General features: G+C 44.5%; 1 protein-coding gene across 8 annotated transcripts in view; it reads left to right on the top strand.

The window, feature by feature from the left end:
• The first annotated feature begins 9,488 nt into the window (after positions 1 to 9,488).
• LOC147422914 (uncharacterized) overlaps positions 9,489 to 27,399 on the top strand; it is a 79,985-nt gene continuing 62,074 nt past the window's right edge. Inside the window, exons 1-4 of one of the 8 annotated variants that reach the window (XM_086501785.1) lie at positions 9,489 to 9,637; positions 25,158 to 25,569; positions 25,677 to 25,793; positions 25,875 to 26,037. In XM_086501785.1, the coding sequence (XP_086357911.1) occupies positions 25,352 to 25,569; positions 25,677 to 25,793; positions 25,875 to 26,037 (498 nt within the window). In that variant the 5' untranslated portion in view covers positions 9,489 to 9,637; positions 25,158 to 25,351. Of the gene's footprint in view, positions 9,638 to 23,798; positions 24,490 to 25,153; positions 25,570 to 25,672; positions 25,794 to 25,869; positions 26,038 to 27,399 lie in introns of those variants that run through there. The other 7 variants (XM_086501788.1, XM_086501790.1, XM_086501786.1 and 4 more) reach the window with 7 other exon arrangements.

Genomic DNA, 27,399 nt, shown 5'->3' with positions numbered 1-27,399 from the left:
AATGCTGCAGATTCACATGTGTGGTATTTCGACAGTGGTGCTACAAAGCACATTACCTCACATCGTGAATTGTTTACCTCTCTTGAGTCTATCCCTCATGGGAATTCAGTCACTTGTGCCAACAATGCCTCTTATCCGGTTCAGGGAGTTGGAAAGATTGTGCTTACTGCTGCTAATGGCAGTTCTTTCACACTTGTTGATGCACTTTATGTACCTCGGATCAAGAAGAATCTCTTGTCTTTATCCACACTTGCTAGACTTGGACTTGTAGTCAAATTTGTGGATGACAGATGTATAGTTCATGATCTCAGTTTTGGTGATGAAATTGTTGCATCTGGCCTTTTGTGTCGTGGGCTGTATAAGCTCACTTTGTATGACAAGTGTGAACAAAATTTTGCAAATGCAGTTGCAGATTCAAGGGCTATTTCAGATGCAAAACTTTGGCATGCACGTTTTGGTCATCTGAATTTTGCCAGTTTGCTGCGTTTGCAGAAATCTAATATGGTTGCTTCTTTGACGCCTCTTGAAGCACCTGTCAAACATGTTTGTGAAGGCTGTATTTTGGGTAAGATGCAGCGTTATAAGTTTCCAAAGGATGGTTCAGTTCGGGCCACATGCAGATTGCAGCCTGTGCATAGTGATGTTTGTGGGCCCATGCAAACTCCGTCCGTGGGCAATTACTTGTACTTCGTGACATTCATTGATGATTACTCCAGGCATGCATGGGTATTTCTGCTTAAAGCGAAGTCCGAAGTTTTTATGTGCTTCAAACAATTTCTGGCTATGGCTGAAAATGTCTCGAAATGTACTATGGGCACCCTCCATTCCGATCGAGGGGGGGAGTATATGTCTCATGAATTCAATGCATTTCTGGCTAGTCGTGGGATAAAACACCAATGTACATTGCCTTACACACCTCAACAAAATGGTGTTGCTGAGAGGAAAAACAGGTCACTGACGGAAATGGCATGGTGTATGGTCAAAAGTCAAGCTTTACTGCATTCTTTTTGGCTTGAGGCCATCATGTGTGCCACTTATGTACTTAACAGGTGTCCTACGAAAGCCTGGCAGTCTATTACTCCATATGAAGCATGGCATGATGGAAAGCCTTCTATTGAGCACATGCGTGTTTTTGGCTGTTTCGCATATGCTTTGGTGCCACAAGTGCAACGAAAAAAATTGGATGATAATGCTGTCAAATGTATTTTTGTTGGTTATAGTGCTGAAAGCGAAGGTTACAGGTTGTATCATCCACGAACAAAACGTATTCTAGTTTCTCGGGATGTAGTGTTTGTGGAAGATTCTGTTCAGCCCTTGCTGTCATGTACTAGAGACAATAATGTAAGCTCACATGACATTTATGACACTTTGTTGCCCCTTTTGAGTTGTGGAAATACGAATGGAATTTCCAATGAGGCAAATGTACAACCTATGGGGCTTTTTGAAAATGTTCTAGATCAGCCTATTACTGATGCAGATGTACATGATGTACTTGATGAGGAAAGGGCTGAAAATGAGCAAGCTAGAGGTATGCCAAAATGGCTGGTGCACACTTTGCGTGATAGTAAATTGGATGCACCTTTGTCTAGGCGTATTCGTTCAGGCTCTCACCATGCATCTTATGCATCAAATTGTTATGCTTTGGCTGTGTCTAGCTTACATGATGTTGAGGAGCCTCTGTCTTTTGATGAAGCACATAATTCATAAAATTGGATGGCTGCCATGCAATCAGAATATGATGCACTCATAGAAAATGACACATGGAATTTATGTGATTTGCCTCCTGGCAAAAAGGCCATTGGTACGAAGTGGGTTTACAAGTTGAAACACAAGCCGGATGGTGAGATTGATCGCCATAAGGCTGGAGTTGTTGCAAAGGGTTATGCACAGCAAAAAGGCATAGATTATGAAGAGACTTTTGCTCCCACTTGTCGTATGACTACTGTGCGTTTTCTATGTGCATTGGCAACTCATTTTGGTTGGGATGTACATCAATCAGACATTGTTACTGCTTTCTTGAATGGTGACATATTTGAGGAAGTTTATGTAACGCAGCCTCACGGTTTTGTCATAAAAGGACAAGAGGACAAAGTGTGCAAATGTAAGAAGGCTTTGTATGGGTTGAAGCAATCTCCTCATGCTTGGTATGAGAAAGCTGACACTCATTTGGTGAAAGGAGGCTTTCGTAACAGTCCAACAGAAAGCACATTGTATGTAAAGCGTGAGGGTGATGTACTTCTCATTGAGGTTCTTTATGTTGATGATTTGCCAATCACTGGACCAAATGAGAGACATATTGCTGAATTTAAGGTTGATTTGAATGCTACTTTAAAGATGAAAGATTTGGGGCTATTGCATCATTACTTGGGTATACAATTTAAGCAGTGTGATGGTGGTATTGCCTTGTGTCAGAAAAGTTACATAGAGACATTGCTATGTAAGTTTGGACTTGAGGATTGAAAACATATTGCCACTCGCATGGAAACAGGTTTGAAGTTGAGTCTACATGATGTTGGCGATCCTGCTAATGTCACTCTTTATCAAACTGCTGTTGGTTGCCTCATTTATGTATGTAACACGAGGCCGGATATTCAGTTTGCAGTCTCACAGGTCAGCAAATTTATGCATAGCCTAGGGTCTAAGCATTGGCAGGCTGTCAAGAGGATTTTCCGCTACCTTAGTGGCACTTTACATCTTGGCTTGTTTTATCCCAAGGGGGGATCATTGCCGCCAGACTTACATGCTTTTTCGGACTCAGATTGGGCTGGTTGTTTTGACACGAGAGTGTCCACAAGTGGTTTTTGTTTCATGCTTGGCAGTTCATGTATATCATGGTTGAGCAAGAAGCAACCTACTGTGGCCACTTCGAGTTGTGAGGTTGAGTACAGGGCAGCCTTCACAGCTACGGTTGAGTGTGTATGGCTCAGACGCCTTATGGATGATTTGGGTGTTGGACAGGACACTGCCAACACTATCTACACTGACAGTCAGAGCACATTGGCAGTTGCGAGGAACCCAGTTTTTCATGCTCGCACAAAGCACATTGAGGTGCATTACCACTATGTCAGGGAGAGGCTCTCAGCATGAGAGATCAGCTTGGCATATGTGCCAATACAGGACAACCTTGCAGATCTTTTTACAAAGGCGTTGTCTCGTGAGAAGCGTGAAGCTTTCCGTAAAGCTTTGGACTTACTCCCATTTGTGGACTGATCATGTCCTTAGGGCATGACACTTTCCTTTATTCATGTGCCAACTCTTGTTCACCGCATCACTCCAGGGGGGATTTGTTACCATATACATGTGGTAGTGATGTGTGTGAACACACTAGGACCGCCGGGGCATTTTTTCCCTCTTTAGGAGGTTTTTCCCCCCGAGCATTGTATATACGCCCATCACTCTAGGGCTATCTATCTTTCCATTGTACACTAAGTAATACACTCTCTATTGTGTGCCTTGAGCTTCCTTCGTCTTCTCCAAGCTGTGTGTGTTTCTCTGCAACCCTAATTCCAACACAACGCCCTGTCTCGCATCGAAGGAAATGGGAGCTAAGCCGAATGGCTGCGATAGTGCATATCATCGACAAGGGGATATGCTCAAGCATGTAAGTGTGAGTACGGTTTCCTCTTACAAAGAGAACATGGTGTTGTAGTTGGGGGCAATCTAGGTGGTGTAATGTATGAAGCGTGACCCACCAGATTTCTCCCAAGCCATAATACATTGGCGTTGTAGAAAAGCTTCATTCACTTGGGAGTCAATTGAAGCATCATGTAGCAAGTGTAATGCATCCCATCTCCCAGTACACTTCTTTATGTCTTGTATCCATCCCGTGCTCAAGATCTTGCTTTTATGCGTCTTATGAACTTTTTTGCTTGCTTCCCATGCAATTGTAGGAAGTCAATGTGAGGGGTTTTGACGCATCTTTATCATTACTCAACAACCCTTTCCATGCCCATAGTAGGAGCATATATGGTGTTTGTGTGTTAACTTGTAGAAAGTTTGTAAGAAAACTCTTTTGGACATTCTCAAACTCTTTTGGACATTCTCAAACTCTTTCCAAGTAGACTTTGATATGCTCTCTCCCCACACTTCAACTCCATAAAGGAGAAACGGTGTCACCAATGCATCAAAAAGATACTTCTTGAGAACCCAACACTTGATGTTTCCCGCATTACACATGTTCTCAACTGCATAATATGCTCTCTTTCCCGCTTCCAAACAACGCAAACACATTCATGCCACTTGTGGTTGGACGGAACCTCAAGGCCAAGGTACTTAAAGCTCTCAACAACTTCAATTGTCTCATTGTTGTACACAATGCATGGCTTCTCCTTATGGTTGGTTTTCACAAGTATAACCTTTGTTTTAATTTCATTCACGATCAGTCCACTATGCAAGCAAAAGTTCTCAAGGCCAACCATAAGCTTTTGCATACAACAAAAGCATGATTACCGCATTGCAAATAGTGACCTCTTCAATGCCTTCTTCTTCCATAAAGTCAAGTACCATTTGTTCCAATTGATCGATGCATAGACCAAAGAGAGTTGGTGACAACGGACATCCTTGTTTAACCTCAATAATGCTTACAAAAATTTCCTAAATTTCTCTTCCCATGCGCAATTGACAAATCACCTTCTCAAAGATTCGAGAAACTGCAAGCATAAACTCACTTGGCACTTGGAGTTCTTCCATCCTTCTCCACAAATTGTTATGTGGAATCATATCAAAGGCTTTCTTAAAGTCCACAAAACAACAATACAATCTCTTGCCTTTCAACCTACTTTCCTCCATGAGAACACGAAGAGTGACAAGATGATCAATGGTGCTATGGCATCAAGAAAAACCCGCTTTTCCTTTTGCTTGTCATTCTCTTCGGCCCAATCACTCAATTTCATCTCCATTATGCACCCAAATATTTTTGCCATAAGAGACCCAATCATTATAGTCCGGTAGTTGTTTACATTCTTTACATCCCCTCCTTTATGCAAAGGCTTAACCCAATTAGTACTCCAATTATAAAGCATATCATATTGAAGTGCAAGGTTGAACATATCACACATCCACTCATGGGTAAAATCTCCTGTCCATTTGATCATCTCCGGCTTGAAACCTTGAAGATCTTCCACTTTGCGAGTGGCCAACTTTTCAAGCCCATCGTATATATCCTCAATAGTAAAAAAGAGGGCATTCATGGGAGTGAACAATAAAATGACATTTTTTCAGCATTTTCTTGCTCATATAATTGCCTACAATGTGTGTACATATCCACAAGATTCAAGTTGCCAAAATTCTTAACCCGCTTGCCCCTCAAGTTTCTCCAAAATCTTCCACATGCATGTGCCTTTTCTTGGACTTGAAAAAGTTGTTGCTTTACTTCCCATCTTCTTCTCTTCTTTTGAATCAATGCCTTGTATGTATGCAAATGACTTTGATAGTTATCTTTCTCCATAGTTGCGTCAAGCTTTATTATGGACTTTCGAGCATCTCGACATTCTTTGATTAACCACCTTTTGCGTGATCTATCTTTGTTGATACCATGGAGATGCTTTATGGCAAACCATTCTTCGGCACAATAACAAGTAACTTTCTTGAAAGCTTCCCATTTAGTTTCCAATGGTGCGTCATATTGAAGCTTTGTTATCTATAACTTTTGCTCAACCATTTCAATGTACATTGGTGCCTGTTTGAAATCCATACATAGTGATAATTTCTTTACCCTTTGGCTGAGATTATCATGCTTAGTTGCTTCTCCACATGAAAGGTCAATACATAAGGTCAGATGGTCAAATTTCAGAGTCCGTTGGGCAAACATAAAACTCTCTATGCGATACATGATGACTTTAATGAGTAGCATTTAGTCAATCACACTATCCCCATTATGTTTCCTACATGTAAATCCACTGGTTCCACTCCATAAAGATACACCATTGGCAATGAGCATACCCGTGCTATTACACATGTGTAAAAGTAACTTTTCATAGTGATCCGACTCTTTCTCATCCATTGAAGTATGATCATACAAGTGAACTTCCTCCAAGTCCTTTGAAATGTATGGCATATCAAATTGTTGAGTATCATGTTGCAATGTTTTTGTGCGAGCATTCATATCCCTTAATATATGAACATCACCTTCGCCTTTGAAATAAGCAATGTCCTCTTCTAAATAAAAAAATGGTTGATCTCTATCTATGCAAGTATAAAAGGGGGAATCATGATGAGGAATGTAGCAATCGGCTACAAAAATGGGTGCTTTTTTGGTTTCATAATTTTCAGCAATACATAGCGTTTGTACTTGTCATCTTTCACAATTGATACAAAATCTTTCAATCCTTTCTTAACCATACATGCTACCCCTCCTTGCCCTCTTCGTTGCTTGAGATTCTTTGACCACATCAATGAATGTACATTGTAATCCTCCAAGCCGTTAATTCTTTGTGTATTATGCTTCTAAGTTTCAACGAGAAGTACAATATAGCCTGTGCTTGTTAGTTCATTAATGCCCACCCCTCCCATTCCATGGGTATCCATTATAATTCCAGAAGCATATTTTCAATTGTAACTCGGTCTCATAGGTCACGCATCCCTATTTGCTCGAGGGACTCCTCCTTGGGCACATTTTCTTCGTTAGAGATCTCCTTGTTTTTCTTACTCTTTTCCTCATATGCTTTGCGACGCATATTTTGTTGCTTAATAGTGTGATCTTCACATACAAAACATTTTGTATCCCTCAAATAGATACAACTATTATCAAGGATAATCTTTCGTTTGGTCTCATCCGGCATGGTGCATACAATTGGCTGTTCTCCCGAGTGAGGAGCTCCTTGCTTCCCCACTCTATGTGCCCCATAGACCATAACTCCTAACATGCCAAAGTGGGTTTTGAAGAAATCTTCAATAACAATGGCAAGAGAAGGAGGTGTCTCTAACTTCTCTTCGCGAATTCCACGAATAACAATGTTCTTGGAACGTCGCTCCTGTTCCTTCAACTCCTCCACATCCACATTTTCAACATTCTTTGTTTGAACCATAGCCTGCATGAGTGAGGATTAGGAACCACATTGTTACCACATACATCAACCCAAGACTTGTTTGTGCAGACAATTTTCATGTCGCATACATCCCGGCTCATGGTGTCAAATTTCTCTCAATACATGGTCATGCTCTACTTCACTCATGCGCTCCTTCAAAGCATTCAAGTCCATAAGAGAGCGTTTACATTCCTTGACTTCCTCCTCAAGTTGCATCAAATGTGTTGTTTGTATCTCAAGTGTCCTCTTGAGATTCTCATTTTCAACCACAAGTAGCCTTAGTGTGCCATTCTCCATTGCAAGTGCCCGTAAGTCTTCGCCTTGTTTGTTTACAGTCTCTTGCAACGATACCAAGTATGCCATGATCATGGTTTTCGATGTCGTTGGTTGGGTGGTTGTGTTGCTATTAGGAGATTTTGGATCATTTTCCACAATGGTTGTGGACCTTGTTGAAGAAGAAGAACCCTTGCGAGTGCCGGAAGACATTGTATATAAAATAAGAGATGAGAGTCAACTTTTTTGAACCTGTTCACTTCAAAAATGCTGCTACAGAAATGCCTTCCGGGTCTTTTTTTTTTTTTGGGTCTTTACATCAATGCGTAGAGGGTGTGGTGCTCTTCAATTGAAGCTATAGATCACCCAAATCGGAGTTCGGATGAAGAAGTTATGATAAAAAAAGTAATTGTTGTCTACTAGGTCAAAAAACGGCTGCGTTTTTTGTTGTGTGTGTGTGTGTGTGTGTGAGAGAGAGAGAGAGAGAGAGAGAGAGAGAGAGAGAGAGAGAGAGAGTACCTACTAAGAAAACTAGGGAGAGAGATAGAGACGGATAGATAGAGATGGTGCTACCTATGATAGGTACATATAGAGATGGAGGAAGGGAGAGGAAGAAAGAGAGAAAGAGAAAGAGGCATATTGAGAAAGAAGGAAGAGAGAGAAAAAAGAATTCAAGAGAGATTGTGTGTGTGTGTGTGTGTGTGTGTGAGAGAGAGAGAGAGAGAGAGAGAGAGAGAGAGAGAGAGAGGTTGGAGGTTGAGAGAAGAGGGCTATTGAAAGTGATGGTGCAATGTGGAGGAGCAAGAGGGGTTGTGATGGCTCAAAAAAATTGTCACTTGCCACCGATGGTAGAGGTGGCAGTGGGCGGGAGGGGTGGAAGGGCGAGGGGGGGGTCTCTTATAACGTTCCCCGTGTAGAGATACTCTGTAGCATCATGACTACATCAACCTAAACTCTCATGACTACGGGTGAGGCTACGGTCGCTTGCACTGCGGGAGTCGATCTACTATGAGGAAGAGGCCTACTGTAGCGGTTGTCAATGATCTAGGTGTGTGGAGATACTCTGTAGCATCGTGACTACATCAACCTGAACTTTCTCCAAGGCAGTCAATTTTGTGCTAAAATATTTAGCTTCATCTATGTTAGGTCATCAACAAGGTCAACCCCATACTACCACACTACTCTGAGCGTGCACGAGGAGGGCGACGACCCTAGTTCACCACATAGTTGTAGAGGAGAATAATGAGGAAGCCTTTCTCATTATTACACTTTATAGTGTGTGGCCTGTCGTCCACACTAGCCTGACCACCCATGCACTTTGGCATGGGCGTCCTCACCCATTGAACCCTAGATGCCACCTGGTCATGGCGCTCCAGCCATCCGGTCGGTCGTCTATCATGACATTACAACCTATGTGACAATAGGAGAGGACATGGGTGTGAAATAATCGATTAGGAGCCTGCTGCTGCGAATAGCTTAGGGTGGGTGTAGAATGCAACCACCAATGAAAAGTGAGGAAGAAGTTTGCTCTTCAAGGGCCTCCCATCTTTTAGATAGTATGAAAATGGGCACTCCATTTCCCTCCAACTATAGAGCACCACATTGACCCTGCTTCCTTTCGCTTTATGTGCCTTTGTACCGTGTGAGCCGAGTGTAAGACCTTCTTTAGAATCAAGGTCCTAAGTTGCAACAATAGGATATGACGCCTTCAACGCAGCATAAGAAGGGTTGATTGGTGAAGAAGCTTGCACCGCTTGAAGTTGAGGTGAAGATGAAATTGTCTTGCAATTAAGCAAGATGCGAGTTTGATCATGCACTGGAAGGGCTAACGAAGAACATGTCCTTCAAAAACCGAATCTAAACTGATCCACTCCATTCGAAACAACATTTCCAATCGAAACAACATTTCCAATTAGCAATGAGCCTTTGGGGCCTCGGCTTTGTCCAATGGCACATGTTACGTGTGAACACACTAGGCCGGACGAGACGGCATTATCGAATGTTCTTGATAGTGACTGTCGCAGCACCTTCTTCTCTGCGTCACCTTGAGCGCAGCGCCGGAGGCGCTCTTGCTTCATTGCCGAGTCTTGACCGAGCCACCAGCGTCCACCCTTTGCCACGCTGTGACCTGCAGTCGACTGCTTCAGACCTGCCGTTTGCGTGTCTCCTTCGCTTTACAGCTGCCTTTTGAGTGAGGTTCGTAGCGGCTCTTCCCTTGGTTCCCATCAGTCCCGCCTTGGCAGTATAGTGGCTCTCGATTCTATTCTCGTCATTTGGCATCGGCAACCTACGCAATTTCGCTTGAGCTCAAGAGTCTGGACTCGCCGATCACCGTAAAGGTATTTCTGTTTCTTTTTTCAAGATCATGTCTTTTGATTTCTAAGGTTAGCACTTTCAGAGCTTAACAGTTAACCATTAAGGACCTAGGTTTAGATAAAGCTGCAATGCTAAATAAATTTGTAGTGTAATTTTTATACACCTTCTGGGACAGAGAATGGGAGATGAGGCTTGGAGGGCATAGGAAAATGTGTATGCGCACTTGTGCTCTCTGGGAATTGGATCCCTCGTGGCAGACAACGCAAGAACAAGGGGATGTCGCAGCTCAATAGTGCATGGAGACCTACTGTCACCTACACTGAGATTGTGTGACACACGGGGGTGTCGCGGCTCAACCGTGCATGGAGACGTGTAGCGAGTTTGTGTGACACGGCACAGATTCCAAGGGATGCTAGATTGTGAGAAACGACGTTAGAGTGTAAAATGAAGGTGTACTGCATACGAATATGCTACACAAACATTTATACAAGATGGAAATATCTCCATATGTTGAGGATGCCCTAGCAAGAATCAGCAGATTAAGCGTTCCAAGTGGGCTGAAACCATGCTAACTCCTAAGAGACTGGCCACAACACATCCAACTCTCGCCAAGAGTGAGGCTGGTCCAGCAACCCATGGTCCTTTTGGGTCCACCAGTCAGGCATATCTCGTTTAGCGGTACTTGGGTCTGCTACGAGGCTAGTACCTATACACTCGGACTATCCAAGTGGAATACCTTCTCACCTATATCACCTAGTGCTCATGTTGTCGTGTTGCTTTGTGGCATTGCGAATATCCGGGAAAACTACTTGAAGAGCTGGTTCTAAATTGGTGGTGAATTGATCAAAATGTATGCCGAATGTGGTGCTTTTATGAAAGCTTGGAGAGGCCATGCGGAGCCCCTTTGATAAGGATCTAGAGTTACCAGCAGCCAAGACGACATTCCTTTGTACTTTTTCTATTACAATCAATTAATTCTACTTGGAATCTTTGTATCTCAAAGAACCGATACAGACTCTGGCGTGGCAGCACACTCAACTCCAGCCGAGAACTCACGGGTACAATGTGGGTGTCGAGGCTCATATGTGCAGACGTGCTGTGTGTCCAGACTCACTACTCTAGAGGATGACGCAGTACCATATATGAAGATGAAGATGACAATCTTGACCCAACAACTACTACTCACATGTACCACCATAACTTACTATAGTGATCCTTAGCGTTAGGGCAATGTCGGCAAGGAGGGGACCTTTCTGGCAACGGACATTTGCTCTGATAATGTCCATACTCCTTGCACGTGTAGCACAAAATTGGCCTATTGGAGGGGCAAGGTGGGTGCGGCCCTTGCTGCATGGGGACGGATGTTGATGTGTAGAAGCTTTAAGGAACTGAAGGAGCATTAGCATGATAAAAGCTGGGGGATGCGAAGTTGTTGTGCATACCTTGCATAGGAGGTGTTGTTAGCAGAGGTGGCATCGGGTTTTGATAGCCATAGGGTGAAACCATATTGGATGCAGGTGTCAACCCTTGTTGAAAGTTGGGGCGAGTCTTTGTTGTAGCTGCCGCATTCCCTTCAGATAATAGCACTCTTTGTCATCATGGCCAGGTTTCTCGCAGAAATGGCAGTAAGCTCGAAGTGAGCAGTCTTGAGGAGGATGCCCTGGTGAGCGACAGGAGGAACACCACACCATCGGCGGCTTAGTGTCTTGCTGTGCCCGGAGCTCTTCTAGCTCCCACTTGATTTGTTCTGAAGCCTCTTGTTGTGGAGACTTTTCCTGTCTAGGAGAGAAGGACCTTTCCTCTTGAAGTGCTCTTTGTAACTTCAGTGCTTCTAACTCCCTGCGTAAAGACAGCAAGGGGTCAGAGGGATTTTCTGTGAGTGCTGAGGCAGTCTCCACCTGAAGGGAGTCCTTAAATAGCCTCCTTGCTCCTTCTATCCTGGTAACGGCCGCTATAAACTCCTCTAGAGATGCATCAGGTTGGAGACTTTCGCGTAGTTTCTGCTGAGACGTCTTTGGAAGAGCTTTCTCTACCCACTTCTTGACCATAAACTCCCCTGGTTGCTGAGGAAGCTTGGCAGCCAGAGACTTGGTTTTAGTCATGAGTTCTGCAAAAGTCTCCTCTGGCTGGAGCACCATATTGGCCAACTCATCCAAAACCTTTTCCTGGAAGTCACGTGGCCTGAATGGTGCACATAACTGTTGTCTTAAGGGTGCCCAAGTTGCAAAGTGATTCTCTGCAAATTGACTGTACCACTTGTCTGCTAAACCATCTAAGGTTGATGGATACAATACCAAATAAGCATCTTCCCTGTTAAGACCACGACCTCTATAGAGAGATACAAACCTCCTTGCATGGTCGTCTGCATCTTCTGAGGAGAGTCCCTTGAAGGTAGGAAATTTGTTGTTTACCTTGGCCAACACACCGGTCAACGCCTCCATGGTCTCTTGCTCAGGAGCCTGTTGCTCAATAGCTTGCTGTAACAAAATGGGGGAGAGCTTCACTGGGAAAGGTGACCTGGAAGATGTAGAACCGGATGGAGGAATGGATGAGGCTGTATGTGGAGGTATGGGTGATGAGGTTGGTGGACTTCTACAAGGTACCAAGGATCAACGCCTTCTGTTGTAGTACTTCAGAGGACTCAGTAGTGCACTTTGACGCTCAAATGACCGCCTTGTATGTGTCATGCAGTGACCACAAACCCAACCCAACTTTGAGCAAGAAGACTTTTAATTGGCTGAATGAACACAGGTCTGGACTCTCTAGACCAGGGCAAGTGACTAGACCACCTAGCCGGACCAGGGACGAGGAAGGGCTAGACAAGGGATGAGGACTTGGTTGGACGTGGGCGAGAGAGGACTAGACCAGAAGGGCGAGAGGCCATGACAGCTAGAGTAAGCTGTTGTCACAAAACGGGCACCACGTGCCAATAGAAAAGAACATACTTAACATACTTTTAGCACTTCAATAACAACTGAACTGAGAGAGAGAGACGAGACGCGACGCGGAGTGGCGGAATTCCACCCCAGAGAGTATTGGCCCCAAACCTTGGCGCCCCTTTCTGTATTTCTTTATATTGCATCAACACAGTACAACCCGGTACTCCAGACTCTGCACCTTCTCCAGGAAGCATGCTAGAGAATGAGCCCTAACCTCATATTTAAAGGCCCTTGGCCTGAAAAGCACTTACAGTGAAAAGCCTTCAAAACTCAAAAGCTTCTTGTCCAAAAAGCAATGCCAAAAGCTGCCAACGTAAATCACGGAAATCCATACAACCTTCCACGTCATTAGCCAGCACAAAACGCGGAATTCCGTACAGCTTGCAACGTCATCATGATAGCGCAATTTTTGAAAAATCTTCCACGTCATCAGTTTGTGTGTGTGTGCGGGTCCTTCTTTATTTGAATCCTTTATGTCACTTGGGGCCCCATCAGACGGGGTCCCCATAAGTTGGTAGGACTTCTTTTATTACTTGCTCGTCTTAGGGTTTAGGCCCCTCGGCCGGCATCTGTAAGTTGGCTCCCTTCTTTAGGCTGACACGTCAGCAGTTTGTTACAACTGTCTAAGGTGAAAACTGGACCAGACCAGCAGGTTGCACTAGTCAAGGTGAAGTAGGCCAGGCTAGGTAAAACCCAGCTAGTCTAGGCTAGGCAAAACCCAGCTAGCTCCTCGATTTCTCGATTTGCACCTCAACAGAGAGCGAGACTTCAGTTGAGGTCCCATCGGGCGTGCCAAAAAGGAGAGCACCTGTAGCGCGGATAGTGTGTCGTGCTCTCTACAATGCAATGTGCGTGACATCTCACTTAAAACAGAATGAAAACAAGGAAACAATAGACAACAGCTGATCAACACAAAGACACAACAGCAGACCAGAACATATGGACTCGACTATCTCAAAGAACCGATACAGACTCTGGCGTGGCAGCACACTCAGCTCCAACCCAGAACTCACGGGTATAATGGGGGTGTCGAGGTCAGATATGCAGGGATGTGCAGATGTACTGTGTGTCCAGACTCACTACTCTATACGACGACGCAGTACCATATATGGAGACGAAGATGACAATCCTGACCCAATAGCTACTACTCACATGTACCACCATAAAGAGCCACCAACGGCTCATAAATGTCAGCCATCTAAGTGTATCTCCAGACTGAGTGGAGGTGGTGACCTGGCCACGATGTCCTCTAGACCATCGTCCGTATCCCTACCACGTGTCATTGCCCAGCCCAGAGAGTCCTTCCAGTGTGAACCATACCAGACCAATTGTACTAACTGTGTGTCCTGTGAAAGTGACACTGTAGCCTGCTACAAGGATCATACCATTGATCTGATACTTGGAAGCACACCACCGAACCGGCCACCTTACCGTGTGAGCCGAGCCCAAAATGAAAAAATTATGAACCAAGTGAAAGACCTCTTGGAAAAGGGTCTTGTCCAGCCGAGCACTTCACCTTACTGCTCTCCAGTGTTGTTGGTTTTGAAGAGAGACGGATCTTGGAGAATGTGCATTGACTATAGAGCTCTCAACAAAATCACCATCAAGAACAGAATTCCGATTCCTAGGATCGATGATAATCTAGACCGACTACAGGGATCCTCTTGTTTCAACAGGATCGATTTGAAGAGCGGATATCATCAGATCCAAATCGCACCGGGAGATGTCTACAAGAAAGCTTTTTGGACGATTTTTGGGTTATTTGAGTTTTTGGTCATGCCTTTTGCCTAACCAATGCTCCAGCGACATGTAACCGAATGATGGATAGGATTTTTTGAGAGTATAGACTATTTGTTGGCACTTTCTTTGACGACATCATTGTTTTTTTCAAGGATGAGGTAGAACATAGAGAACATCTGCTACAGGTCTTTCAGGCATTACGAGATCACAAGTTGGTGATTAATGCAAAGAAAAGTGAATTTTTCCTACCCGAGATACACTTTTTGGGACACATTGTCTCAGCAGCAGGAGTGCAGATGGATCCGGCTAAGATAGAGACTATCCGTGATTGGCCCGATTTGAAGAATGTCCATGAAGTTAGAAGCTTCTTGGGCTTATGTTCTTACTACAGGCGGTTCATTCGAAAGTTTGCGAAGGTTGCTTCCCCTTTGCATATGTTGACGCAGAAAGGAGTCCCTTTCTCGTGGGGACCAACAGAGGTAACTGCCTTTCAGACATTGAAAGAGAAATTGACTACAGGACCAGTTTTGACTTTGCCAGATTTGCAGAAGTCATTCGAAGTATATTGTGATGCTTGTGGTCATAGTCTGGGTGCGGTCTTAATGCAAGAAGGCCATGTCATTGCCTACGAGAGCCGATTGTTCTCAAGGCGGAAATTGACAGCACAGATATACGAGAAAGAGCTTTTGACAGTTATCCATGCTCTTACTCAGTGGCGACATTACCTACTCGGAGCCGATTTTACGGTCTTCACAGATCACCTGAGTTTACGCGACTTCTTGTCACAGAAGTAGCTATTGGAAAAGCAGATGCGGTGGACGAATATTTTGTCACAGTTTCACTTCCCGATTGTCCATGTGCAGGGACAGAAGAACTTGGTGGCAGATACTTTGTCTTGGAAGCCGTTGGTTCTGGATATTTCTGCGATACACCATAGGAGCTTCGAGGATACGGTCGATTAGTATGCCATAGATATAGATTTTGCAGATATTTTCCCTCGGATACGGAATGAGGAGGTAGTACCGGGAGATTCCATTCGGGATGGCTACTTGATGAAGAAAACCATGTTGTGTGTTACATAGCCGTTGAGGGAAAAGGTTGTAACCGAATGCCACTGTCCACCTTTTACGGGTCACCGCGGCATTGCTACCACCTTGAAAGGTGTGGAGAGATGCTTCTTTTGGCCGAGACTCAAGAAGGACGTGGACGATTTTGTACGCAGTTGCTTGGTATGCCAGAAGGTCAAGTTTGACAGGCATAAAGCACAGGGATTGTTATAGCGTTTACCCATACCCACCCGCCCCTGGGAAAGTATTGCAATGGATTTCATTTTTGATCTCTCGAGAACACAGAGTGGTCACGATGGTATGTGGACTGTTATTGATAGATTTAGCAAGCAAGCTCACTTCATTCCAGTGAAGAAAACAATCAAGCCGGATAACTTAAAGAGACTGTTTGTGGCCCAGATCTTCAGATTACATGGTATGCCTGAGACGATTGTCTCCGACAGGGACCCCAGATTCACGAGTTTGTTTTGGAAGGCTATTTGGGATAACATTGGCACGCAGTTGCAGTTCTCGTCATCGTTCCACCCGCAGACTGACGGGCAATCAGAGATTGCTAATTCAGTGGTACTAGATTTATTGAAGTCTTACATCTCGGATCAGAAGACTCAATGGGAAAAGTATTTACCTTTGGTGGAATTTGCCTACAATAACACGATACACTCTTCAACGGGGAAGGCGCCATTTGAGATTATTGGAGGTGCTACGAAGGTTCCACCCTTCCTAAGCACGAAAGATGAGATTTTTGAAGCCGACGAGTACACGCGGGACTTGGACACGGCTTTTGCCAAGGTCCGTGAGGCTTTGCAGAAATCTCAAGAAAGACACAAAAAGGCAGCAGATCGACATCGTCGCAATTTGAAATTAAAGGAGAACAATGGGGTGCTCTTACGTTTTGAGAAGGCACGCCTGAGAAAGAAAAAGGGAAAGGAGCGGCTTTTTCCAAAGCTTAGCATGAGATACTATGGACCTTTCCAGATTTTCGAAAAGATAAATGATGTCTCCTTTCGACTGAAGCTGCCCGATACTTAGAGGATTCACAATGCTTTTCTTGTGAGTCTCCTGAAGCCTTTTAAAGGCGATGTGCCCGATGATGGAGAGCCCGATAAGCAACCCGAAGTGGAGGAAAACGAGGAGATACTCGTTCTAGAACAGATTTTGGCACATAAAGATAGAAAGGTAAGAGGTAAAATGATAAGGCGGTTCTTGGTTAAATTCAAGAACTATCCCGCATTGGATGCGAAGTGGATGGAGCAGGAGGACCTGACAGATATTCCTCAGATTGTGAATCTTTACCTTGAAGCTTTTGGTTTAGCATAGTCTATTCCAAGTAGAACCCCGAAATCAGCTGGGCTGAATTTGGTGCAGCGGGTATGCACAAAAGGGGAGTCGCTCCACTCCTTTGTCAACAGATTGCCCTATTTTTGATACTAAAGTCATTGATGTCTCTTTTGAGTTTCAGGGATACTGTGGGCTGACAGTATTCTGCTGTAATGACTTTATGAACTGGAATTCCCGATAACATGGTACTGATTTGTTCTTGACTTGTCTAAGTGTAGGAACTGATAAACGAAATGACTGCAGCATTTCGGTATGAAAGATCTCGATAGACGTGATTGCAATAAGGATTAGTTAATCGAGTATCTATGAGGTCCCGAGTGGATCTAGATGCGATTGCTAAATACGTTGCTGATTAATCATGGTCTGAGATCCGAATGCATTTTTGAATGTGATTTGTCATGTGATCTCTTGTGATGTCAAGAGATGTCGTGTGATGTACTGTCGATTGGTACATGTGCTAGATGTGTGTTCCTAGTGCGTCGGTACTAACAGTCAGTGTCTGCTAAGACAGTTTATGGCCTTTGTCTGTTTTGCAAGCGTAATTGAGGGCGATTACAATGCTTTCAAGAGGGGGTATGTCACAACTGGTGACGTGGCATGGTGACACAGTAGATACACACTCTCTCTGGCAGGCAGTCCCGGAAAAGGCGGTAGAATTGCTGACGTGGCAGTACGGCAGGTTTCGGATTTTGCGCGGAAAAATCTGTTGACAGTTGCTAACGTGGCAGAGCGTACGGAACTTGCTTTTTGCGATGACTGTATGACAGATTGTACGGAAAAGTAGGGCTGAGCTCTACGCAAATGTTTGGCAGCTTTTGGGCTTTGCTTTATCTTTAAAAACCTATTTTTAAAATATGGCAGCTTTTGGGGCTCTGCTTTTAGCATCCCTTTTAAACCTTTATAAGCGTGGGCAGGGCTCCCACTCTGCAGAGCATCTGGATGCAGAGTCTGAGAGTGAGACCCTCCCACTCCCTTGTACTTTGAGCACAGACTTTAGCCTATGTGCATCCAGTGCCCTCTCCACACCTATTCCTTATTTTCCCCCATTTACCAAGTCGTGGGGCTGGAGGAGTGGGTCGGGCAGGCTGAGGTCATCCCTATATAGGCAGTTAGGGGGGATCACTTTTTGGCAGTACAGATTAGCCCCAGCAGTGGGGCGCCCTCCCTTGGGTGCCCCAGTGGGCAGCCATACGTGGCCTGCAGCCATCGGGCAGGAGAGGGAGCAGCCTAGCGTTTTTGGGCTGCTCCTCAGTCCAACGTTTTTTGGCAGTCCACCGCGAGCAGTAGGAGGAGAGGTGTGCCATAGTTACCCGGAACACGGAACGGGAACGGCGACGGGATCCCCGCGGAACGGGGGAATTGCTAGGGGTCCGGAACGGGAACGGCGCGGAACGGGAGGTATAAAAAACACCCAAATAGTGCATTTTTTAGCTCCTTGTGTTTAAATACAAGGAGTATTAGAGTGCTTTGACTCTAATACTCACAAAAAACTCGTTTTGAAGACCATTCAACCTTGCTATGACTAGATGATGAGAGAGAGAGAGAGAGAGAGAGAGAGAGAGAGAGAGAGAGAGAGAGGCTCGAGAGAGTGAGAGGGAGAGGGAGAGATTTGAGAGAGTGGGAGGGAGAGGAAGAGAGCTTGAAGGCTTGAAGCCTTGAGCCTTGAGAGAGTGAGTCTTGTGAGGGAGAGATCTTGAGAGTGTGAGAGGGAGAGAGCTTGAGCCTTGAGGATTAGCTTGTGGAGAGAAAGGGGAGGGGGGTGCATTTTATGAGTCCTTGAGGCCTTGCACACTTCAAAAAGAAGCCCAAACATTTACTTCAATTTTTTCAGTTTTTGCCAAATTTGTTTGTAGCCGTTGGCCGTTCCAGGGGCGTTCCGGAACGTTCCGGGGGCGTTCTGGAACGTTCTGGAACGGCCGTTCCGGTTTGAACTGGCCACTCGGAACGTCAGACGTTCCGGAACGTTTCGGAACGTTCGGGAAGGGAACTGCCCCCCGGAACGCCGGAACGAGGGCTAGGGGGCGTTCCCCGGTAACTCTGAGGTGTGCAGCAGCAGGGGCAGCCAGCCAGGCACTCGATTGCCCTTCCTCCTGTTGCAGTCTTTCTCTCATGCACTGGGAGTGGCAGTGCTAGATCCATTGATCGCATTCCTACTTCAGCCAGGAGGAGATCTACACTTTGCTTTTGTCATGGTTGCTCGGTGGCTTCCCAGTTGTCGCCCATGTTGTCGTCATGTCAGTGATCTCATGTGCAGGACCAGTTGGCAGTGTTAGTTAGCAGTCGCGGTTGTGTGCACCCCGGGTCTATCCATTGACATGTCAATTTTATGCCGGACCACCCTTAATCACTTGTATGAGCAGATTGTTATGAGCATGGAGAGCCTTTCCGAGATCTCTCTCTCTCTCTCTCTCTCTCTCTCTCTCTCTCTCTCATTCTCAGATGTCCTGTCTTATTCTACCTATGTGATCTCTCTTCTCCACAGGTGTGCCTTGTTCATGTGTTTGGCATTGCAGGTGTTCTAGATCGGAGTCGAGGCACCCACCGGGTCACGAGCCAGGTCTTGTCCTCATTGCATCTCCGCTGCCACCTTTGACATGGTATTAGATCTCGATGGTGTTACGACCACCTGAGTGCTCGGATATGGCTGATCCGGTGCGGTTTTGGACATGATTGAGAGAGAAGAAACTTGCTGTTTTTATCTGGTTTTCTCCGAGTTTGGGGTAGCTTTGGGTATGTGGAGGCCTTGGATCTTCGTCTACGACTTCCCCGCCTTTACCCTGATTACCCTGACCTCTCTTCACCGAGGGGAACCCGATGGAGACTTCAGGATGTGTAGCAGTGCTGGAATGCTTCAGTTATCCGAGATGGAGTCATGTTACCGTGCTTTCCCGCAAGGAGAGTAAGCATGCGGTTGTTGGATCCAGAGGGGGAGCTACTCATTTCCTGCTTCTTCTTCAGAGAGAAGCGTTTGGACGGCAGTAGGGTCTTCTTCATTCCTTCTGGAGGAGATTTCTATGGCTGTGTTTTCTTCGAGAAGATGGATTGGCAGATTTGCTTTGCCTTTTGCAAATGCACGTCTTTCTTCCTATTCTTTGGGTAGCAGGTTGATGATTTAGTTGCACTTTTGTTTCAGATTGTGGATTATGGATGACAAAGGGGGATTCCTTCCCGAATTGAAGAAGGGAATGTTCCATGATTTTTCATTTTCCATCTAAGGAAGGAAGTTCCAAATTCGGCTTCAGTAGACCCTTGTTTATCCGGTATGCAACAGTTCAGGTACATGTTCGAGTACATGTGAGTTGGCTTTGACAGGGAGAGGAGGATACTTCTACCTCCAGAACCACTTCTTGTTTGATCATCTGACTTCCTTGGATGAGGTTTAGAGGTGGAGTATGTGGTGCCAGACCCTTAGCCAACAATGACAATAGTACGAGGAGGTTATGTTGGAGTTTGGACCTTCCTTTCTCCATGTTTTCTCCTTTCCCCAGTGGTAGTGTGGCCCTACAGAGTTGGTCCCTTCCTTGCCCTCTTGTGAGCTTGTCAGTATCAGTTGTGGAACAGTTTACGATCGTTGTTAGCTAGTCTACATCAGTTGTGGGACAGGTTTACAACCCTTAATGGGCAGTTTTTCTTGATGATCGACAACAGATTTGTCGAGATCCTTTGGATGACAGATTTGCACGTAGTGTCGGCAGTTCTTGGGGACACCTAGTTCCTACTTCCGCAGTCAACAACATTTGGATGCTTCTTCCATACATCCCTTTGGAGAGCTCCAACCTTGGGGGCAGCTCTTCTTCAGGTGTGCAGATTTGGCAACGGCTGGCTAGTATAGCAGGTTCTTCCCTTGCAATTTTGTGCCCAGTTTTTTGGCATGTTGCAAATCAGCCCCAGTGTTCTTCACGGGCTAGTTCCCCGAACCGGTTCCTTTACTCTGCGTTTGAGTATTGGAGTTCATTAGTGGGTATGTTCTCTTCAGCACAAGTACTAAGGAAAATTTTCTGATGAAAGATTTTTAAGGAAGCAAGTTACAACAGTAGGAGTATATGTGCTATACCGAGTCTGTATGCAGTTTCGCATATTGTATTGGATTGTACCGACTGGTTTGATCTTGGTAGATACAGAGATATGGTGGACATTTGGTTTGATCTCAGGGAGTTCGCTTGAGTAGCTAGGTCTTGTTGGACCCCGACGGCTTCTTTGGCAAACATGATCCTCAAGCAACGACCTTTCAGATCTTCCTATTCTTTGCAGTCCGAGTTTACCGGTGGTGTGATTCTCTATTAGTTTCGAGCTTCATGAGATTCAGGCTTTACTATTCATTTTTAGAGGAAGCAGTTTTACTCCACATTGGCTCAGATTTCTTTCTAGTGGTACTTATTCTCTTTTCCCAGGATTGAGCGGGAGGGGGACTTCCTACCTTTGGGGGAGTTCTCAGCTTTCTCTCTCGAGCATTCAATGTCAGTGTTTGCTCTATTCCGACGTGGGTTGAGTCACTTGCTACCTCAGAGTGTACTTTTGAGGATACTTCTCTTTTAGAAGGGGCTTCCAGGTTATTATCTTCATTCGACTACCGGTGCTCCATTCAACGGAGTACCACACATGGCGTCTTTCAGTCCTAGGTTTCCTTGCCCATTCATTGCAGCTTTGGATGGTGTGCTTGAGTCCACAATGCAGTTATTATCTTGGCGGATATTTTCCCTTAGCCATTTCGGTGGTTGCCCCGTCTTTCGGATTTGTGGTGTGACGGTTGCTCTTCACAGTGCACCCGAGCAGTAGTTCCTATGCCTCGTCTTCCAGATTGATCCCTGGAGACTGTACCATACATGACACACCTACTTCCCTCCTCCTTAGACCGGCATGTTCTCTTTCGTACAGGTGGATACTGGTCCTTCTCGGACTAGGAACCAGTTACAGTTAGCCATGGCATTCTTCAAAGAGGGGAGTCAATCTTCTTGCTTCTCCCAGATTTGGTTCTAGGTTCCACAAGTATATCAATATCATTATCATTATTATCATTTTTCCTTTCGGATACACCTATCCTTGGTGATCGAGTTACACAGGCAGAGACTGTTGGAGAGTTATGACAGTTATCCATGGTTCGAATGTTCTCCCTTCAGAGGGGGGTATGGAGCCAGCTTGCGAGTTGGTTTCCGCGGACTACTGCTTTTTGCAGTTTTTGGCAGTTTTTGGGGCCTCACTGTGCAGAGCATGTGGACGCAGAGTCTGAGAGCAGAGGTCTCTCGGGAGTTGTACTTTGCAATGGTTAATGATAAAGAAATACTGAAAGGGGCACCAGACTTTGGGGCCAATATCTATGGGCACGGAACTCGTCGGGCCGTGTCGACTCTCTTTCTCTCTCTATTAAAGTTCAATGATTTTGAAGTTACTATTTGTGTGTTGCTATTCATTCTCGCTTGGAGTGTCCAAGCCTGTTACATAGCATTGGGTAGGTTGGAGAGGATGTGTTCACAGGTTGAGTTTTAGGAGCCTCAGACGAAGCTCTGGCTCTTTGACACTTTGGTGGCTTTCGCATTGCTCTATGGAGATGAGATATGGGGACCTTCATTAGACCATCATGGGAGGTCGGGTTGCACTGATGGATGGAGGGACATGGAGAAGTCTCTGATCTCTATGATCTTGCGGCTTATTAGAGCCAAGGCTTCAGTACCACGTTATTATCCTCGCAAAGCTAGCTGCCTCCCCACTAGTGGTTGAGGCGCTCACCAGATCAGTCTCCTTGATACACCGCCTGTGGGACCTTCCCCAAGATAAATATGCCCGCCTAGGACTTGAGTCATCCCGATAGTTAGCCATGCAGGGAGATGCAGCATGCTGGTATGGGGAGATGACATCATGGTTTCAGGAACATGGGCTTAGCATGGACAGATTGCCCCCCTTCCAGGCCGCTTCCACGGCTTGTTTAGAGAGGGCTTTGGACCACTCTCTAGAGTCATGGGGTGCGAGGACCAGAGATGTCTGGGATTGTTTTTGCTCGAGCTGTGCAGATACACAGAGAGCCTGACGAGAGGAGAGGCTAGCCAGTCTCAGAGACAGACCACAAACTTCTTTAGAGTAGACACTGGACATCCGGAGGAGCTACTACCACAGTAGAGCCCACATTCTCCTCGCACCAAAGGCACGCTGGTCGACTGAGCGACCGAGCTAGGGAGATCCAAACGCCCACGATTGCAAAGGACTACATAGCATCGATGGAGGCTGCATCAGAGGATTCGGTTCACTTTGGCCCGACATGCACGACGCCCGGTCAGATTACTGACCATGAAGGAGATTAATGAGATCCGCTAGCGACCGATGCTGGATCTCCTGTGATTTAGCTCTTTCTAAGGATACACCCACACTGTGTTGTCTTAGCCCCCCATTCACTTTACCCCCTACCTCCTACTCATATCCTACACAAGCCCAGCTAGCTGCTTAGCTCACATCTAGTAGCTTAGGATTCTATATCTGTTACTTAGACTTTGGATCAGATCCACCACATTGTAAGTTTCTGGTCTCATAGGTCAGTTTGGCCTTGTGAAAACGTTAATATAACATTTCATTTCATTTTATTTCTCATTTGCTAGATGGGCACTCCCTTGTGGGCACCCCTTTTTTTTCTTGAAATCTTACTACCCTTGCCAGAAGCAGTTTTCAAGGTTAAGACCTCATTAAGAATCTCATGCTTTGTCATTAAGAGCTCCAAAAGTTCATAAAACTGCCGCCTGAACCTCCTCAACCATCTGGCTTGGAAAACATCAAGTAGTTTATCATCCATGCTATAGATACTTGAAACTATTATGTAGAAAGCACACTTGCAAGGACGAGCAGAGGAGAAGTTAAGATTACCGTTGGCAACTGTGTGTTTTTCATTATTCAGCAAGCACAAGCTTACAATGGGGCATGTAGTTGCTTGGATGGGAAAAACATAAGAATGTGTGCTTACTGTTAATTAACATATTAGTGGGGGCACTAGTCTCTTGGGCTCTTAACATGTCCATTTTTCCTGTCTTTTTGCAATCACGTTTAGATTTCAGCATTGATCCAGTTAAGATCAGTGTCCCAGTGGGCCTCTTTTGTAAAAGCTCTTCTTTGTTTATGTTTTGTATTGAAACACATAGAGCCTAGACCATAATGGCAAGGCTTGGAGGTGAATGTGACGTTTATTGGAGCATTGCGAGAGTTATTGGTGTCACCGTTAGCCTCTTTAGTAATAGTAATAATACAGACTCTTGAGTCTTTAGGAGAAATTGGATAGAAAAATGTTGCAGGGAGCTCAAAACTAATTATGGTTTGACCAATGATCAGGACCTTTCATGAAATTCTACTGAAGACTTCAGATCGTGAAGATGAAATTAGTGGCCTTTTGAATTAAAACACAGGTTATCATTTTCAAACCTGAACTATGATGCCTCTCACTTCTGGCATTTGAGCCTTGATGTTTCCTAAAACCTATTTTCTAGGCTGCTTAGGAAGCTCAATTCTAATGCGCATTTCGATAGGTCATACTTGTCATGGAATGAAAGCAAACCAACTGGCAAATGCTCATTGAGTTTTTATGTTGAAGCTCTTGATTTGCCTTTTAAGTATACTCACAAACTAAATTTAGCTAATAAAGCACACACTAACTTCCATAAACTGACACTTCTAGGTATCAAGTCCATAAATCTAATTGGATAAAGTATTCTTCAGAAAAGAATGGATGAAAAGGGTCAAGATTTTGTTGGAGCTCCTGTATTGCAGTCTAATTCCAGAGAGTTGTTAAAACATGAACAGTCGCTTTCAGAACAGCAGGTATTTACTGGACTGTCTTAAATTACTAATTTATACCTCATTAAGCCTCAGAAAACAACAAAACAGAAGAACAATGGTAACAATCTATGAGAATCTATAGTTGCAAAGATTATTGATCTAAGTGAGGCTCCCTAGTAGGGACTTAACGCAAGGAAGGCTCATCCTGTCCTTTTACGTATTTCCACTAGACATTTCTTATCCCCTTTCGTTTATATAATATCGTTTTGAGTGGTGGACCCATGCACACTATCTAGAGCTGACAGTAAGATTCTTTTTTGGCTCAGTCAGTATCCGATCTCAATGTGTATGGAACTGCAAGATTGTTTGGATTTTTGAAAGTTTGAAAATGAGCATTCCAAAGGGGGTAGGATACTGAGGATTTTAAGAGCCCTTTGCAGATAGATCTTTAGATGTGGAGTCGTCCTCTTTTTGGCTGACATTAGGATCAGATGTGTACTTTCAATCTTTTTCCGACAATAATTTTGACGGATAGGGAATTTGACAACAATGATGATATGTCTTCTAAAAGCAAAGTAATCTCTTGCATAGAATTTATGCTGTATATGAGACAGAGTGGTTATCACAAATAGTAAAAGCAATGCAAAATTCCTCACTGTTGGCAGGCGACATTATTTTTTGACTTGGGGTCTATGTTCTTCTCTAGATAGACACGATATGCAGTGGAGATCAGCAGTTGGAAGAAATATTACATGTTGAAAGTGGGTCTGGTCCTTCAAATTCCTCTTCGTCTCCTGCGAAGGCATGTCCTGTGGCCAATAAGTCCATTGATTCTACCAAGCCAATAGCTACAAAGCTGACTTCTGAAGCTCATCAGCCGGACAGTGCAGGCGGCAGCCAGAACATGTCAGCGGATCAGATGGGCACTCCATGTCCGACAGCAATAACCCATCACACACTACTTCGAGTAGGAAGTCGCTCAAAGATTGAAGCACTAATGGCACCACCAGCATCAGATGCTGCAACTTTACGCCGGCAAGTAGAGTCTCTTCAACTTGATCTTGAGGCACATATTGAAAACGAACAGCATCTACAAGATGTGAACCAACAACTTAGAGATAGGTGTGTCTCTAGGTCTTCCTGTTGAGGGATTGAATTATGATAAAGACCGGGGATTTTTTGAACTACAAACTGTTCCTAATTGTGTCTTTCTGATGTTGTAAAGGCAGGCTGGAGTTATACATGAAACAAAATCATGAGAATGTAGAGCGCGCAGAAGCTGAATTCAATACCCTTCATGAAGACATGGAGCAGACACTTGAACTACAGCGTCGTCTAGCACAAAGGTTCACAATTGTCTTGGGTTAAATAAAGCTTGTCAAACTATGATGCCTAATCCCTGAATGAGGTAATTTAATGTAGTGCAGATCAGCCTCACTTGAAAAAGAAAAAAAGACATTGGAACAAGCTTTGAAAAATAAAATGCAGGAGTTTGAAGATGAGCGATCATTGTTGCGTTATCAAATTGACAAAATGTGTGATGACCTTCTTGTTCGGACTAGTGCGCAAGCTCAAGCAGAGGCCTTGCAAGTACTCTACTTCCAAGATCTGTGTTGTGCCACATTTGACTTATACAAAGATATCCTTAAGATTTTTGAGGTTTTGTGCTATGAAGATTGCTATCAAGTTACAGCATCACCTTCTACAAGGCTGTTGTTTGTGTATCTGATCTGTCTTTTAAAATACATTTTAGCATCAATGTGAACTTCTGTGATGTATGTTTGAATAGAATGCTCAAGGTTTTGCTAAAGGAATCTTTGTTTTTGCTGCAATGCAATGATTATGTTTGTTTGCATGCTTGTTTGGAGATACATATCATTGCTGACAAACATATCTACTATCCTGTTTAATTTATCCAGTAGGTTAAGTACCGTATTCAGTATGCTATATAGCATGCTATCTAGCACATCACAAATGAGAATTAGGATATTTAGCATAATCCAATATGCGAACAAGCTCAGTAAATATCTTTGTAAGCTTGTCTAGAATGCAAACTTGCAATACAGAATGCTAATTAGCATGCCTTGGTTGACAAGCAACATTTCTGGTGAAAAAACGTCCATAGTGAAGCCATGTAACTGAAAGCATGCTTACGTCTGTGAATATCAACGGGTATCATCTGCCTCACTGGCTAGGCATCTAGATGACTACAAAGCTATCCATTTATTGTGCACGGGGAGCTCCCACAGTCATGCATGAAGGAGACTGATTAGTAAGTGCCTCAACTCTGGTGAAAAAATGTCCATAGTGAAGGCATGTAACTGAAAGCATGCTGACGTCTGTGAATATCAACGGGTATCATCTGCCTCACTGGCTAGGCATCTAGATGACTACATGAAGGAGACTGATTAGTAAGTACCTCAACTCTGAGTAGGGTAGCACTAAGCTCTGCCATGACAATCTCATGGGGGATGGAGGCCTTACTTTTTATTATCTTGGATGTCATAGTCAACAAGGGTCACCCCATCCACCTCCATTCGTAATAAGTATAACCCAGCCTACAAGAATGGTCCAAACTAGGTCTTGAAAATTGTACGTCATGGAACAGGAAGATGTGACTAGAGTATTAAACAACCAGAGCTTTGTGTGAAGTTTGCACATCCTCTTTAAAACACCCGAGGCAACATATCCTTTTGTCAGTTGAACATCAGCAGCCCCTCTCAATGAGAAAGGTGGGCCTGTGCAGAGTACCCCCAAGCATGTATTTGAATAAGCCCATACTCCATTAGTGTACTATAGGTTTACCGACAAACTACTAGCCTGTGAGTATAATTGCAATGCATTCAGATCTCTCTACAAACGTTTTGGATAATCAGTTTTCATCTGCATATAGTAAGAGAGGGATCGATATGCTGTAAAGCTTAGTTGTCCTGTAGGAATGTGCATGGCAAG

This window comes from Adiantum capillus-veneris, chromosome 26 (genome assembly GCF_014529385.1).
Source record: "Adiantum capillus-veneris isolate H3 chromosome 26, ASM1452938v2, whole genome shotgun sequence".
In the NCBI taxonomy this organism is placed as follows: Eukaryota; Viridiplantae; Streptophyta; class Polypodiopsida; order Polypodiales; family Pteridaceae; genus Adiantum; species Adiantum capillus-veneris.
This window is presented reverse-complemented; position numbering and strand designations above follow the sequence as displayed.